Source organism: Paramormyrops kingsleyae, chromosome 7 (genome assembly GCF_048594095.1).
Source record: "Paramormyrops kingsleyae isolate MSU_618 chromosome 7, PKINGS_0.4, whole genome shotgun sequence".
In the NCBI taxonomy this organism is placed as follows: Eukaryota; Metazoa; Chordata; class Actinopteri; order Osteoglossiformes; family Mormyridae; genus Paramormyrops; species Paramormyrops kingsleyae.
This window is the reverse complement of record NC_132803.1, coordinates 13,362,747-13,379,959: the sequence shown is the minus strand read 5'-3', so window position 1 is coordinate 13,379,959 and position 17,213 is coordinate 13,362,747. Positions and strand designations below refer to the sequence as shown.

At 51.1% G+C, this 17,213-nt stretch overlaps 1 protein-coding gene across 3 annotated transcripts in view; it reads left to right on the top strand.

Annotated features, from left to right (window-relative positions):
- LOC111842160 (tetratricopeptide repeat protein 28-like) overlaps window positions 1-17,213 on the top strand; it is a 112,991-nt gene that overhangs the window by 33,384 nt on the left and 62,394 nt on the right. The window contains exon 1 of one of the 3 annotated variants that reach the window (XM_072714330.1): window positions 1,846-2,563. The exons of the other annotated variants lie outside the window; for them this stretch is intronic. Coding sequence (XP_072570431.1) covers window positions 2,537-2,563 — 27 coding nt within the window. The 5' untranslated portion in view covers window positions 1,846-2,536. Of the gene's footprint in view, window positions 1-1,845; window positions 2,564-17,213 lie in introns of those variants that run through there. 3 annotated transcript variants of the gene reach the window in all.

Here is a 17,213-nt window from a genome sequence, read left to right as displayed (position 1 = left end):
CGACACACATCATCTCTGCCCACTGATGCGGACGGCGCCCCCCCTACCCTGGCCCTCCGCCTCCCTTTCTCTGCCCGTTCTGTTTTAACGACCATATGGCCTCATGCTGTCTTTTGTTGGGCCCCCCTGACCACCCCCCCCCCCCCACCTCCGACCCTAACTGGGGCACGACTGAAGGGTCGGAGGGTGTGTTCTCTAGTCATTGGTTGGCAGGGTGTGGTGCCCTCGGCCGGGTAGAGCCCCGGGGGCTGCATTCAGACAGGTGTTCACCTTTCAGACGATGCCTTCTCGCCGCGCAGGATGCCGACAGCTGATTGGTCTCCTCGCCGCGCAGGACGCCGACAGCTGATTGGTCTCCTCGCCACGCGGGACGCAGCACTGACCTCTCTGTCCAGCAGCGGAAATCTGTATTGCGATTCTGATCGTGGGGTGTTTACAGATACATTGTCTGCTTGTGAGGGGGGGGGGGTTTTGGTGCTCTTCCATTTTACAGAAAAATAAATGTTACTGATGATATATTTTTTTTGTTTTCTTCTGAAACTGGAATTAAGTGAGTTACAGAGCATGCTGATGTAACCAGATAGTCACAGGGGTAGAGCTCTGGTGTTGGTCCAGTTTACAAACAGTGCTCTATGAGGAGGGGGGGGGGGTGGCAGACGCTCCGGAAAAGTGGCCTGCTTGGTGTGACAGGTGGGGCGGAGCGGGGCAGGGGGGGTGGTCTCGCTTGTGGAGCTGGGGGATTTTGTTCTCAGACAGAGTGACAGGTGACACAGGGGGCACCCCGCGGTTGTACCTCTCTTGCTCCCCCCCCTTAAAGTCTTAGCCCTGCTCCCCAACCAACTGGGTGGAAATTTTGCTTCTTCCCACTGCCTCAGGATTCCCTGCAGGATGGGTGTCGTATGTGTAGGCTTTATGTGGATGGTTTGCAGGTGGGGTACACTGCTTTACCTCCCCTGTACCCCCCCCCCCCACCACCACACTCAGGCATGTAATCTAATCTCTCTCCATGTGCCTGTTGTCTGTTACCTGCCGTGCTGTGAGGGTGTTGGGTACCGGTTGACTTTGCTGGCTGCAGCCGCTTGCTTTTTTGGACCCCTGTCTCACGCACGTGCCCACCTGACTGGGCATGGGGGGCACAAAACACCATCTGAACACCTCCCACCCCCCACCAGTCCTTGAAACTGTCATTCTCAGTGCAAGGCAGGGGAAATCAGTGCTATGTGAACCATAATTTCATTTTGACATTTTTCCTGACTGACTTTGAGGCTTAATTGGAGACGTTAGTTATTTATACGTGTGTGATAAATACGTTACGTAAACAGTCGGCGCTTCGGACTTACAGACCGACAGAACGTTACCGGATCTCATTTAACTGGCTGCTTGGGCTGTGCTGCTCGCTCTGCTCTTCACTTACGGCGTGTCTTATTGAGATTGTCATTCGGTTTAATTGTCACACGTAATGCATGACAGCTTTTTGACGTTCCCAGCTCATTATCGGTGCTTATTCACTAGCAGGCAGATTCTCTCCTTACCGTAACGATCACTTACAGTACCAGTGCTTAACTGGTCGAAAAAGGGGGGGGGCGATGGGACCATATATGCCTTACTGGGAGGGGGCGGCTCCATGACCCGGTGGGCTGCTCCCTCCCCGTCTGGCTTCGGTTCGGCGAAGTCGTAGCACGAACAGAATCGTTTGGGTGCCCGGGTCCACTTTCTTACTGTAGCAGGATATACTTACACGCAGAAATACTTGGCATTTTTCAGCTTTTTCTTTATTTTTTTTCTCTTCTTCCGACTCCCCCCCCCCCCCCCCCTTGCTTTTTGCTCGTCGCCTTTTCACTGATATCGCGCTGTTTGCAGTTTTTAACCCCACAAACGTGTAGATGAGGACTACAGTTGTATATCCTCGCTCCCGTAACGCCTCCCGGATACTCTTCGGTGATAAATACTGGATAGATTGCATGCATGAGAGATGTAGATAACTCTTTCTTAAGCCGAGTACATTTAGTTCTTCCTGGACTGACTTTTTTTTCCCTTTGCACAAAACCTGAAGCTTATTTTGGGATATGCACAAAAGGGACGCAACTTAAATATTTTTTTCCGACGTTGCTGTGCACGGACTTTCCGTTTTCGGGACACGGGACTGACTGTCGGGGGGATAAAAAGTTCACGAACAAAGATAAGCAGTTACATGAAGCCTTTAAGCTGCCTCCCGTAATGGTCTTTGCTCTGAATTTAGCGGATCGACTGTCTTTTATCGCTCTTTTTATCATGCGGTAATTGATAGCCGGAGACTCGCCGTTTCTCTATCTCGCCGCAAGCCCGCAGCACATCGGAGGCTGCCTGCAGGAGACGGATCCCGGATCGCAGATCTCCGCGTCCCGTTTCGCTTTACCGGGACGGGGGAGGGGGGTTTGAGGACACCGCGAGGTTGAAGGGAGCTGCGGGGCCAGTATGACTTGTTCTCGCAGCCCCGCCGGATCCCTGATCTCTGCCTACATAGTGTCTTGATGCTGTACAAATCTGCTTTACAAATATGATGAAATGGCAGCCCCGGAAGAAGGTAAGACTCGTTTAAAGTCTGCTTTGAATAACTGGTGTACATGCAAACCTACGGTCCTCTGCTGTATTGCTGTACCAGTAGCCTATGTGCGTGTCTATGCAGTGCATTTATGATGGAGCCGATATGGTGATTATTTTTGGAAACAGCTGGCGATGTAAAACGTGTATATTGTAGGCTACTTAATTCTCCGGACACTGAGCTGTGAGAATCATCCGCTGAGCTGTCAGTGTCTGCGCGGTGCCTATTGCATCAAGGAGTGAAAAGTTGAAAGATTTAATTATTTACAGGGGACGGCAATGTTTGGTGTGTGTTAGGGGTTGTGGAGCGAGTCCCCGCTGGAATGAAGGTGTGTGGGTTATGAGTCGCTTGATGTTCAGGCGGGTTTAAAAATGCAGAAAGGGGGTGGGGGCCGATCGGTGCCTAGCTGTGACACCCCCCCCCCCCCCCCCCCCCCGAAACACACAGGTGCCGTAACGTGGGGACTCGCTATTCTTATTTAAGATGGCCAGACGCTGGACAGCCGGAGGGCGGGCATGAGAGCTGTCCGGCTGTCCGTGAAACGTCTCCTTCCATTTAATGTTTGCCGGGGTGTCTGTCGATAGTTTATCGAAATGTTCTAAAACTGTCACACTGACAGCTCGAATTAATAATAATAATAATAATGATTATGATGATAATAATAATAATAAGTGATGCATTATGCAGTTAAATTGACTTTACTAACGCTCGAAAGACGATGACAGACTGTGACAGGTGTTACTGGGCTTTTGAAATGAGAGGTTTTACAACCCCCGCCCCCCCGCAGACCTTAAACCTCAGGTATACTGGAATTATTTAACGGCTCCCCCTTCATGGAAATCAAGTAATTTAGCACCGTTTTAGCGTGCCTTCTTAACCCGCCCCAGACGAGGATATAACGACCCGCAAACCCGTAAAACAAACGGGTGCCTTATCATCATCTAACGTGCTTAAAAACGGCCGCTTCCTGGCATTAAGCATCTTAACACATCGCGATCTGCCGCATTAAATAAGACTTACGGCGGCATCCCACAAAACACGCATACCCGGTGAAGCTGGGATGCTTTCTAAAACCCCTTGATATCGAGATGCAGCCGTGTTTTTTTTTTTTTTGTATTTCTTCTCTCGACACGGATCAATAGATAAATATTTACTTTTTTGTACACCCTCCAAAGACCGCTTATTTTCATTAGTTTCATGAGCAATTTCCGTTTTCATCCGCTAGGGGGCAGGCATTGGTAGATCAGAGGAGCACACGCCTCATCAAAACTGGAGTTCAATCACTGTTTCTAGTTGCGTGTCAGACTCCGCTTTTGTTCAGCGTCTTCGTGCACACATCCATTTAATCAGCTGTTTGTTTTGAATCATGTAATTGGACTAGTTATTAATGAGGACAATTTCGGGGAATGCAGTTTCTGTGGATGAAAGGGAGCTTAAAAATGTTCCTATTTTGGGGCACCGGCACAGGGAGTTGATGGTAGTGAGTCATACGCACAGCTGAAGAACACCTCTTGATGTCTGCAAAGAGACCTCCTCTGAGGATTGAAAACGCTAACTCCACAGCTGGGTCCAAACAGTCATAAAGAAGCCTGTGCTGAAGCTATTGTAAAAAACATAAAAGATTGCAGTTCATTGTGTTTTGAGGCATGAGTTCGTGGAAGGACTTCTCCCAAAGTCTCTCGGTGTGAGGCGGGGGTGGGGGGGAGTTCATTATGCTGCCTCTTCCATGATGCACTTTATGAATCTGTAATTGGGAGGAATCTGTCAAAATTCCCAGTGACACAGTCCAGGATGACTCTGACAAGTGACAGAAATGGCGTTTCTTTTGTGCACAGCCCACTGATCCAGCCTCTTCAGGAATGTCTGCAGTCTGACCAGTCAAATCTAAGCCAGTGTCTCCTTTGGGGAAAGATGGACTGTGTGTTTTATATTTGGGTTGGATGCGGGGGGGGGGGGGTATATTTTATGTGAGGGTCCTGACCTTCACTGTGACCCCTCTCTGCCCCCTGAGGTCACCTGGCTGGGCCTCCATACATTACTTCCTCCTGCGACTTCCTCCTGGGGCCGGTTGCCGTGGGTACGTCCTCTCTGCCATGGCCGTCCACCTTTGAAGATGCTACATTGAGTTTTAGGCGTCACGTGAGGACAGATCTTTACGGACAGCTCCCCCCCCCCCCCCCGGGTTGGCCCTGCCTATTTCCAAAGGGGATTTAATGTCTCTGTCCCCTCCTTCAAATGATTCTGTTTAGCCTGGCTCTCGTCCACACTGGGAGCTAAAGCTACTCAAGCAAAACAGGAGCTGACGCTCCCCCACCCCCCAAAAAGCTATTTTAGGTCCCGCAGACATATGTACGAGGAGACAGTTGTGCTTTTCGTTTATTTGTTTAGTGCAGTCTGGAATAAAGCGCGCTGTGTGGCCGCCTGATTAGCATGCTCATTAAAGAGGTACCAGTAATGCTGCTTTTTATGATCTCTTAAATCCCTTCAGCCCAAATCCATGTCAAGAGCCGGACGGGTGGAGAGTCTCTTGTCTTTTTTTAATTGCCCGTTGAAGTTTTGGTTTTCCGAGCGACGGGAGCCTTGTGGTGGGGCGGTGACCTCACAGACATTGTGCGCGGTTGTGGGGGGTGGCAGCGTTTAACGACACTTAAGGTTAGATGTTTGCCTGACGTCCTCTGAATGACCTTGATTATGCCGCGCTGCCTTCCAGGCTCTGCCAATCTGTGATGTAGGCGTGATGGTCATCAGTGACCCTTACAGTACAGTACGCCCCACCCGAGTCTCGTCAGATTAGAAGCACTGTCCTTTGCATTTTTCAAGAGATCCCGGGGGAAGGAGAATAGTCCACAAGGTCCTCCAAAGGTCACACAGACGGAACCATTGATCACGGCAGCGCCGTTGAGGAATGAGCTCTGTGCAGGTGGGGTCAGGGGGGGTCAAGTCTTGTGTCCAACATGATTCATGCTTTAGTCCTTCAGATGTGAATGTTTCTTACTGATGAAATTGTTTATAGGACTGCAGGGATATGACGGTCCTTCAGCGGTTGGACTGAACTTGAGGTCTGGTTTTGAATGGACATCTGGTTCTGGTTCGGGGTGGCATGACGATCCTCAGAGGAAACTCAGGCAGGGCTCTGCATGTCTTCGTTACGATATTCCAGCACCAATAGCGTCGTGCCCCGGCCACAGGTCTGTGCTTCTCCACACCTCCCACAATGTGAACGAAAACCCCAGCCATGCGTCTGTGAAGAGCTCGCATCCCAATTCGATCATCGTGAGCAATTTCCCGATAGAAGCACAAATCTGCAAGTCATCATTTTTTAATTTTTTTTTTTTTTTCAGTTATCAGCTGGTCCGCAGCAGGTTTCATCCAGCTTATAAGTTTGCCGCTTTATCCCCTTATAATGGCGCGTCGCGGCCGTGATGAGGGCTGCCGCTCGCCGGTAATGAGGTGCAGTAGCGGAGCTCGGTTAGCGAGCCCTTTCCTCGGAGACAGTGCCACTCCCCTTAAACCCAGCCCTTCCCCGGCGCACCGCTCTGACTTTACGGGATCTATGCGGAAAGTTCCTCCTTCCTCGGCAGTATCAATCTCCGGGATGACCCCCCCCTCCGCTGTCAGTGCCATGCTCAGTGCCAGACGTGGGATGAATGCTTAATGGGGAGGGTGTGTGTGTGTGTGTGTGTGAGTGAGTGAGCCAGCAGGTTGTGGGGTTGTGTTGGAAGGGGACAGCTCCAGAAATGTGGCTGAATAATCCTGAAATGCAGCGTAGCCACACCTGCAGTGTGCAATCCTGAAATATAACCCCCCATCCCCACACTTTAGCCCCAGGGGTGTAAGAGATTCACCCTCATGCTCCTGCTGTACATCTGCTTTCGGATAGTCGGTTCTCGGCTTACCAGATCTACCAAGACCATACCCACATGCAGTGCTGGTTACATGTGGTTTGGAATTGCAGTGGGATCCCTGTGGGGGCTCGCTGTAACCGAATGGCGTGAGGCGGCGGTGGGGGCCCTGCCATTTTGTCCGGCCAGCCCCATGTTGCGGGTGGTCGCGTGGAGCTCGATGATGTGAAATCCCGTCTGCTCCTCCGCATGCCGCCTCTTTAGATCCCGCGGGCTGTGTGTGTTTTAGCATTTGTGTGTGTGTTAGCGTCTGTGTGTGTGTGACCTCAGCCACCCCGTAAACATGCTCCAGTGTCAGCCGGCATTCGTGTGGCTGCTAAACGAGGAACGGGCGCGTCCTGGGCGCCAGTCCACTCTCATTTTCCCGGGAGCAGAACGGAGAGCATAACACAGATGGCAGAGTTTAAAATAGCCGTCTCTTCTGGGCCTGGTAGGCCGTTCGGTTTGGGCCCTTCGGATCTGCGAGGCGCCGCTTCGGTACGGACTTTCACCCAGAGGACGTGGGCAGCCGGGATCGTTTCCGTCTCAGATGAAACAGCTCGGCGGTGGCGATTTACGCGTTACTCATGCGTTACTCATGCGTTACTCATGACGGCATAGCGATACGGCCATTACGGTTACGGCTTGGCCTTTAATGAAAAACTAATCTAGTCATTCCTGATGACAGCTGTAGTTTTTAGAAACTATTAGCGGCTTCGGTTGTGGGACTGCAGGCCGTCAGGATCTCCTCCTGGCAGCGGTGGACGGCCTGCACCCCCCATCTCTGAGCCCACGAGTTTCTTCGTACCCGCGCTGTGGAGAGCCGTGTCCTGACTTGTCTTTGCCGTTGAGCGGGTGGGTTGTAGAGAAGCTTGACCACATTCAGTAAAGGGGGGAAGCCTGTCCCTCTGCTCTGATCCACATGTGGCAGGAGGGATTCCGGCACCTCTGCTCTACAAATAGACACGTGTGTCGCCCACTCGGGCAGATGCACAGGCCCAGTGACGTCCTGCTCAGACACTCCCTTCGAGTTAATTCGCTCGCTGAGACTCGTCCACTCCTGTCACGGCCTTTTTATCACGCCATTTTAGAGGCCCTCGACAAATTGATTTTGTTTTTTTTTTTTCATTTCATTTTTAGCGGTTTAAATGGAGTGAAATTCTCTTCAGTGGTGGGCCAGCCATTACAGGCTTAAGATCCTGTTCTTAAATCTTCCGACCCCAAGCGGTGTGTGTGTGTGGGAAGGGGTTGGGTGGACCGGTTGGGGTGGGGGGGGGGGGTTTCTGCCTTAGTCAGTGTGTCTGTGCCCTTAGGGGGAACTGTGCTAACTTCTTTTTAAAACGAATGGGGGGGGGGGGGGCTTCAGGACAGCTGCAGCCATCTACGGACTGGACGGGGGGGGGGTAAGCAAAAATAGGCTTTGCCATTGTAGATTTCATTGTTGCAAGGCATCCTGGGAGGCAGAGAGGTGGGCTGCCTGGGGCAATCTCTCCCTCTCCTCCTTTCTCTCCCTCCCTCTCCTTCACTGTCCCTTCAGATCGAAAGTGTTTTGTTGCTGTGGGGGTGTCACATTGCTGAAGCTTTTATTACCTGCTCTAGAATTATGGATAGTGTTACACACACAGACACACACACACACACACACACACAGAAACAAAACATTGATTTTTACCCTCCCAAAACATTTTTTCTCATTTTTGCCCGTAATTAATCTTGGTCACTGAGTGTGTCATCCGTCACGGAGGCGCTGTGGAGCCAGGGAGCGTGACTCGCGTGTCCTCGACATGGTCCCCGTCAGTGTGCTTTATCGAGGTCGCAGTGCTCTGCGTAAATTTATGGGCTGGTGCAGTGATGCCGCGTCATCCCTAGGAGGCGCCGGCGCAGTGGAGCGTCAGGATTCGGGGTCTAATTGGACAGACGCGGAGGTCAGGGCGTCGCCGGCATTCTCCACACAGACACGCCCGCCTTGGTCTCTCCTGCCCACAAAGACGCTCTGCCGTGTTGTCTGGCAAAAATTGGAGGGGGCAGTTTGAGTCTCTGCGGACCGTTGTTTGTGGTATCGTCATACGCGGGATATACCCCTCCGCCGCATATTCTGGGGGGGTTGGTGTGTTATAAACATAGCCCAGCAAAGCTGACACCAGCTTTTAATCATGCCTTTACTTCCCCCGTAGCTGTTATTGAGGCCTTTTGATGTTTCTGGGATAACCCATGTTGGAGAGAGCAGCCAAACCAGCTGATACCCCCCCGGCACTCGGGGTAGAGGCTTGAAATCCATTTCCCAGCCCTAGCTGCGCTGTAATTGAAGGACGTACTGCGTGGTCCTCTAACATCTGTATTATTGTGACTAACGGCACTCTGGCTCACAGCAGACCCATGTGATCTGGCGGTACTGAACGTCTCTGGTTTCTCCAAGCGAGCAGGCGTCTATTGGACCACCAACGCGCGGGACTGGTTTCGTTGTGTCGAACGACAAACACGATTACCATCCCAAATCTGATTCAGCCCACGCTTTACGAAATTGAGATATTTTAGGATTTGGCCTAACTCGTGCTGAACTCGTCCTGTGTTTATTTTTTTATTCTGACACTTTCTTTCAGTCGTCGTCTAGCAGCAGCTGGCAGGAGAGTAATCGGCGTTTTCCTTCCCGGATTTTAACACGTACAGTGGGAGGAGACTTGCCGCTAATTCTAGTTTTGGGTTTTAAGGAGCCCATGAGTTGTATCCAGAAGATTCCGTCATCTTGCCATGTCAGCGTCACGCCAGTAACCTTTGGTTGAGAATGTTAATTCTGCCATTTTTACAGACAAACTGGAAACCTTTTAATGTCTTATCTGTCACACCAAAAGCTATAGAATCATTAAAAGCTGTATCACTGAAATTATTAAAATCATCTTCAGCTGTTTTTCTGGTTCCTGACTGACGTTCTGCTTTTGCTATATGTTAATGTGCCCTTTTTATGTCCAATGTATGCTCCATTACTGCATCTCCCAGGCTAGAAGGCATCACTTCCTGTTTGTGAGGTGTGGAATTGTGGGAATGCTGGTCCAGTGTGGCATTCTGGAGCCTGCTGGTCTTGGGCAGGCTTTGAGCTGGGGCACCGTACTGCGCGAGGGCTGTGTGTGTCGTGTGTGTGTCGTGTGTGTGTCGTGTGTGTGTCGTGTGTGTGTCGTGTGTGTGTCGTGTGTGTGTGTCGTATGTGTGTCGTGTGTGTGTCGTGTACATCTCCTGGTTGCTCTGGTGCTTCTGAGTTTTGACCATCTTGAGGTTAAATGGAGACCTGTGTGCCAGGGCCGGTGGTCTGGATGGAGCTGCTTTGGAGTTCCAGGCCGACTTCCAGAACATTCTGGCATGTGGCCACACGTCACTCCTCACTCTTCAGAGTGACTCGCTGAGCGGGTTGGGAGCACACACTGTGTTTTGGCCGGAATCACCGGCTGCTGATGATTGGTCAAGGTGTTTTTGTTCATCTGGATGATGTCAGTCTCCCTGAACCATGGGAACGTTTCTGAAGGAGCCATTGAGCATTACCTGGCATGTTGGTAATACCAAGATGCACTTTGGTTCTGCTTTTTGTATCTTATGTCTACTGGTTAGATGTAACTATACTCCGTATTTATGCTGCATATACAGTACCAGTTAAATTTGGACACACCTACCCATAGAAAGGTTTATAACATTCTGTACATTTTATAATAATTATAAAGACATCAAATCTATAAAATAACATATGAAATTGTGCACTGACCAAAAAAGTATTAAACAAGAAAATATTTATTTGTTGGTGGTGGGGCAGCTTTAAGGGTTGGGACTCAGAAGGTTGCTGGTTTAAATCCTATGATCAGCGACCATTGGGCCCTTATCCCCAATTGCTTCAGGGACTGACTGACCCTGCTTTCGCCTCTATGCCAGTTCCATGAGGCGGCCTCCTGGGACGCTTTTCCAGCTGTCCTGAAGGAGGTCCCACATATATGCTGAGCACTCATTGGACGCTTTTCCTTCACTCTCTGGTCAAACTCCTCCAAAACATGTGTAGGTCATGTAATGCGACCCTCTCACTCCCCCTTGTAGGCGGCCTGGCGTGTCCACACTTGACAGGTACCCTTCTTTGGGGTGCGTGGCCATCTCCCAGTTTGGGGTTTAACCTAATAGCTGAAATGATGCATAACACCCAAAGAATAGCCTCTGGTCGGGACGAGGAGGATGACCTTCCGTTTATCTGAGCCGTGCATTTGGGCTCATCAGCGCCAGAACACACAGGGTCTCGTACGAATGTGGAGGCTTGTGGGTGGCAGAGTCCCGATAGCTAAGTAAAGGTCACTCCTGTTTAACACACTGCCATTGATCTCCCTCCCAGAGCGGCGGTAGTTAGGATCCCCCCCCCCCCCCGGCAAATCCCACAGGGAGATGTGTCGTTTAGTCTTCATGAAAAAAGAACGGTATTCATCTAAACACTCTCCATATTTAATGTTCTTCATTACTTATTGATTTCCTCGCCGAGTTATTCATGTGAATATATATCTTGAGTGGCTTCCTGTTGGGGGAATCATCATGAAAGCGCCTTAGCTGTCTGCTCGACTGCCTGAGTAAAAACGACGCCGGCTCCCTGGGGCTTCGGTCATGAGCCCGAGTCCAATCCGTGCAATCTGATTAAGACATTGTCTAAGTTAATTGTGACCACCTTCTTTTTCTTTTTTCTCTTTGTGAAATTGAATTACGGAAGACATTTTTTTTTGTTTTCGCAAGCGGGAAATCCCTGGGGAGGAGGGAAATTTTCCTTCCCTGGAGGAGCATCGTCTTAAAGGGGTAATTTTATGCCGTGGGCTCCTTTGGGATTCACGCTAGATGCCCGGTCAAGAAAATGCGAGTCTACCTCAGTTTCCCACAGAGAAACAGTTTTATGAAATAGATGCAGGAATGCGAGTCAAATGCAGGCCTGTTTGAAGTTCATCCAGATCCCCGATTCTGTGGAGCACCATGCAACATGATTTCTGGATGTTTCGTTTCAGCTTAGCTGGTTCCTCTCCATGTTGACCCCCAGCCACAGAAGTTAATAAAGCCACCCCAGTCCTTCAGATGAATTTTAGCGCCCCCTGGTGTTGGAGGTCTTCCTTGAGCTCCTGGTGAGTTTCCTGGCCCAAAGTGGCCCCTGTGTCCTGGCTCTTAAGAGGTCTGTTTATCCGCACCTGGTTCTTCCAGAGACAGGCATCCAGTCTGGCACCGACACCGGGGAACAAAGAGAGACTCGGCTCTCTGCATTTGCATGGTGATTTTTGTAAATTTTTAAAATGTAATTAAAAACAGATGGCGTTACTCTCCCTCGCTCTTTCTCCCTCTGTCGCTCTCAGCTGTCCACACGGACGCAGAGAGAAGCGAAGATCCATTTATATTCATTCTCACTAGCCAAGGCGTTAAGCTTCGTCCAAAATCCACTATATTTAATGTTATTGCTATGTTCAGCATGAATACTGGCAGGCGTTATGACAGAGAGACGCACTCGTCGCCTTCCCCATGACAGCCCCCGTCTGGAGTTCTGTTCAGATGCCCACTTGTGCTTGGTTATGTCTGGAGGTCGGTGTGTGTGGCTCAGAGTGTTTGGGCGTCGTGCCCGTGATCGGCAGGTCACCAGTTCGAGTCCCGGGATCAGCAGAGTGATGTCATCGTCAGGACCCTAAGCAAAGGCCCTTAACCTCAGTTATCTCAGACCCTGCTTTCTCAATAATGTTGCTTTGGGCAAAAGCTGTTGCTAAATAAATAAAAATGTAAATGTCCTAGCTGGGCTTCTGTAGCCAGCTCTGTGCTGCTTGTCAGTGAGTGGTGTTTTATCACAGCTCTGTATAATCCCAGCACCATCTATATCCAGGCCAGAAGCAGCGTGTCGTTGCTTAATTGCATCACCTAATTGAATTTGGCCCATTATGCAGGCCGGGCCGCCGGTCCTCCGAGCAGCTGGCCCCCGGTCCCCCGGCCCCCCGGTCCCCCGGCCCCCTGGCCCCCTGGCCTTTTCTCTGCGCCTGATCACATTAGCTCCTGTCTGAACAGAGTCACCTCCTCCATCGCCCTTTAATATGGACTGTCCAGGGTCAAGCTGATCCAGTGGCAGGTAAATAAGATTGAAACAGCATAACATGAGAATGTGGCTGGACTGATCGATGGCGCAGATCGCCCTGGGGGTTGGAGGACGTTTTTTCCAGACGTGTCTGCCAGTTTAATTCTGTCAGATTGTATGTGTATAATTGCATTCTGCTGTTAGGCATAATTGCTAAATCTGTTGATTTGTGTCCAGTTTGCGCTGCGGCGTGTTTCCCCGATACCCTGATTATGTTGTTTGCGGCAGATGTGTCCTAGTGTGAGTCGGGCGTTGTGTAATCAAAGTGAGTATGCAGTAATCAGTGCTGATATCAGGCCCTATGATGACTAATGCCGGCTTCTACAGACTTGGGGGGGCTTTTCCAAATAAAAGGGGGTTCCAGGTTCCCTGGAGTACATTTTAAAAGGGCCCCCAGCTGAGGCCTGATTGCATCCTGGTTCAAATTAGGCAAATGTTTGAAGGCAAGGAATCTGCCTGGGTCAGAGTGGATGCTGATCTGGATTACGGAAAAGCATCTCTCTGTCTCCGGGGGGGGCAGGTGTTTGGGCTGATCCTCTCTCTGTTGTCCATTTATTTTTCCATTTTTTTCCATGTCTTTCGGAACAATAGTTGCCTTTCACTGAGGGTGCTGTACTGGGCTAAAAGAAACAAAGTAAGGTTTAAGTTAGTGTTTCCTTGCGTCTTTTTGAAGTTCGTCACCGCTCCGTTCTGCGTGTGGCCTGGCTCGACCCCCACCCTTCGAGTTATGAAGCACGTCTCACGCTCCGCTCTCAGGTCTCCTCGCATCCCTGGTATGAAGGAGAGACTGTGCACGTGCGGCTTCCTGGTGGCCCCGCTTAAGCGTTCGCACCATCAGTGTGAGTCCCACGTTACATGTGTTTCACAGGCTCTTCTCGCTGCCGTTATTGGATCCAGAACCAGGACCGAACCCCAGGGAAGGAAGTTTGGGTTTGGGGTCCCATCCAGACGCACTATCTCCAGCAGGGGCTGGAGGGGGGATGAATTATAGAAAGAACAGAGGAATGAAAACTTCTTAGAACATTACCGGGAGTTATCTGGTTGTAAGGATGGGCTCTTTCACGCCCCCATCCCAGAATCCCCAGCGGTGGCCCTGACACGGGGATCTGTCTGGCGCTCATTTTCACAGCCACATCCTTCAGCACGCACTTCTAAATCACTCCTGAAGGCGTGTGTCTGCACTCGCACCAAAACATGCCCCCTCTGTTTGGTTTGGACCGGCGCGGATATGCAGTCGGAACCGTCGCCGCAGCGACACAAATGGGCCCTTCTCGTAACCTCGATCCTTCTCTTATCGGGCCGCTGGTTTCTCACGAGAGTCAGTGTGGGTTGGAAGAGAAGCAGAGCTTAATCTGCTTGCAGGAAATGGAAGCTGGCTTTGTCTGTAGCTAGAGTGCGCAGTCATGGGGTTTATCGCCGCTGTGATCTTTCCCCGACGTTGTTTTACTTTTCTTCTTTCATGTCCTCCTCCTGGCCCCACGCCTGTGCCCCTCCCTCCTCCCTCCCTCCCGCACGCTCCCTCTGTCTCCCTCCCCGTGATCCAGGCAGAAACGAGCGGGCGTGTTCCTCCGTCACGCAGCCGCGCTGTTTGGAAGCCGCTCGCTCTGCGAGCGCTGCGGAGGCCTTGCGGGGCCCCGGCTGCTCTTTACGGCCAGATGGGCCTTGTTAAAGCGCCATCAGAATCCAGGGCCTGCGCCGCACTTCAAAGTGCCTGCGGTCGCTCGATATTTGGAGAGCCGCTCTCCTCCTTGTCAGCTTTCCTTATTGGCCGAGACAGCCTCCTGGGCGACACAACGAAGGGACCACCCAATCAGATGGCTCCAAACGACTGAAGTGATAATTGCATCCCTTTGAAATGCTCCTTCTGGTTTGCAGCCTAGTCAAATGAGCCTCTCTGCAAAAATAACACCAAGCCTAATGCTTTGTTTTGTGGAAAGATAGTTGTATTTAAATTACTTCTGATTCCCCCTCTGTCCACCTTGTCCCTGTGTGCTGTGGTTTTGTCTTAAGCTATAAACATTTACTGCCCCCTTTCCTGCTTTTTTGGGTGCCCCCCCCAGCTGCTGACCTGGAAGGCAGCTTGGTTGATCCTGCTTCCTGTAGTTGCTTGCACCCGCCTCCTCTACAATCTGATTGGTTATCTCCCTGAACCAATCATTTTTCCTTTTGCCCTCAGAACATTTTTGTGTAAGTAAAACTCCCATGAGCCCCCCAGCTTCATCAGCTCTGGGAAGCCATGTTAAACGATTCCTCCTGCACAAGGTGTGACATGTGAGTCTCTGGATCCTCCTCCGCTGTAATGAAAGCCAGCTCCCTCATGGCATAGGAGTATGAATAATCCATGGCAAGCTCCGGAAAGTTCACGCCGCTCTTTCCATACACAGACCAATGCAGATTAGACAGAGACTGTTTCTGAGCTCTCAACAATGTATTTATAACAGCTGCAGAGCGGGAAAGAGAGGGGCTGAAAAGCCATAGTGGTGATTTTGGGGTCCCGGTGCATTGTGGGATTGTATGCTGTACCTGTAACGCAGGGCTGACAGATGGGCGGAAAGCGGTCCGGAACTGGAGTTTCCGCAGGTCCGGAGGAAGGCGGCCTGCTGTTTGGGAAGAGAAAGTGGGCAGGAGACAAATCTTGAACAGTGATGGGAGTGACTGAGAGAATCGGAACGGGGGTTGGGGGGGGGGGGGGCAGCGCACGTTTGCCAGGCCCCTGAGAAGAACCTGAGTCCTGGGCTCCAGCAGGCCAACGGTCCAAAGGTTCTGGGATGCTGAGGGTGTGAGTCCAGGATCAGCCGGCCCCCGTCCTCCTGGGGCCCCTTGTAGTGAAAGAACGGAGGTAATTATGCAGAAAGCGCAAAACCCAAATCCGTGGCCAGAGATTGCTCTGTGACTCCCTCTGAGTCACGAGGACCTGAAGGGCTGCCCGTGTACATGCCCGTCTGTCGGAGCCAGCCAATGGCCTGAGAGCCCCCACTGTGCTATTTTAAGCAGGCAGGGGCAGCCGGCCATTAATTCTGGCAGAGCTGGTTCTTTCTATAGATCTGTGTGTCGTCACCTATTTGCTGGATGGAAGCCACAGCAGCAGTGTGTGACCTGTGTGATGCCTGTGTTCGAGCACCATTGTGCCTGCAGGTCCAGGCGTGGGCACTGGTCCAGGGTGGAACATCACCTCAGTCCCACTAAACCAGCCACCACACCCAAACCTGAACCAGGCCCAAGGAAAAAGCATAAAAGGACCCCCCCCCCCCCCCCTAAAAGGTGTGGGTCTGATGAAGGCTAAACACTGCTGGAAAAGCGCCCCCTGTCGGAATGAAAAACCAAGTGTGAGGTCTTTCATTTTCTGTTTCAGGCTCAGGTTGCCTGATCCTTATTGCCCATCCCTCCCGTCGCTGTCCTTACTTTTCTGACACCTGAACCAGTATGGAGGCCAGAATGGAAACCCCTTAAAGTTCTGTAACACATACTGGGGGGGAGGGAGATCCTTAATGGCTGCACATGGTTTATCTTATCTGACAAAAACATTGCAGGTTATTTAGCATCTGTCTGTCTCCTGTCTGTCTGTCAATCCATCTCTCCTTGTGTATATGTATGTGTGTGCGCGGGCAAGTTCAGCGTTTTCTCCCTCTCCCCAGATGTCTGAGGTTTGAAACCCCCGTATTTGGGGAGGGGTAATGCCTGTGGTCCCCGTCACCTGATACAGCCGGTCTCACGTGAAACCAATCTCCCTGCAGTCACGCACCGAGAGACGCTGGAGCAGGGCCTCGAGGGCGTTACAGGACCATTCGCTAGTGCTAAACGGGAGCCGTGCAATTGGTGGTGAAGCGAGAACTGGGAGGATTAAGCACACTCACTCACTCACTCACACGCTCAGAAGTCTGTGGAGGACTCACACTTGCCTAATAAGTCAGATTACAAAACATGCTCATTAAAGAGGGGTATGTTCAGCATAGTCCGACTGAAACCTTACCAGGGGTTCCGGGGGGAGGGGGTGGGCTTACTGTGTTTACCCGACACCCTGAGGAATATGTCTGGTCAGCTCAGAAGACAATATGTTCCGGATAAAAATGAATAATAAAAACGAAAACATATAAAGGGTTTGCATTTTGTCTGGACATAATTCTCCATTATGAAAGTCATTATTTTGGCATGTAAGAGACCCCGACCCCCTCCCCAATCACTAAGGACTGTCTGAGCAGACGGTTCATTCAGATATCAGACGTAGTAAATTCGGATGTCACGCTCATAGCCTGCCAATTAGGGTTTAATCTTGTGTGTGAAGGTGGCTTTTCACCCTGATTATGGAAGGAGAGGGTACACCACACTAGTGCCGGAATGTTCTGTTCTGCCGCTCAGCACTTTTCATCATGTCTGTATGGGATTTTGTCATTTTTGGCCACTGATAAATGAAGGAATCTGAAGTTGTGTTTCATGGTAATGAGCGGCGAGCGATTGGCCCCCTGGAGGTCACATGACCAAAGGTCTAGCCCCCAAGGTAATTGTCCCTCCTTCCTCTTACTGTTCTTCTCTCCGCCCCTGACCTCACACCTGGTCCTGACCAGCCCCGGGGTCCCTTCCTGCTTCCCTGATCCCCTGCGGCCCGTCGCCTTCACGTCAGGAGTCCCGTGGGATGATTTACTCA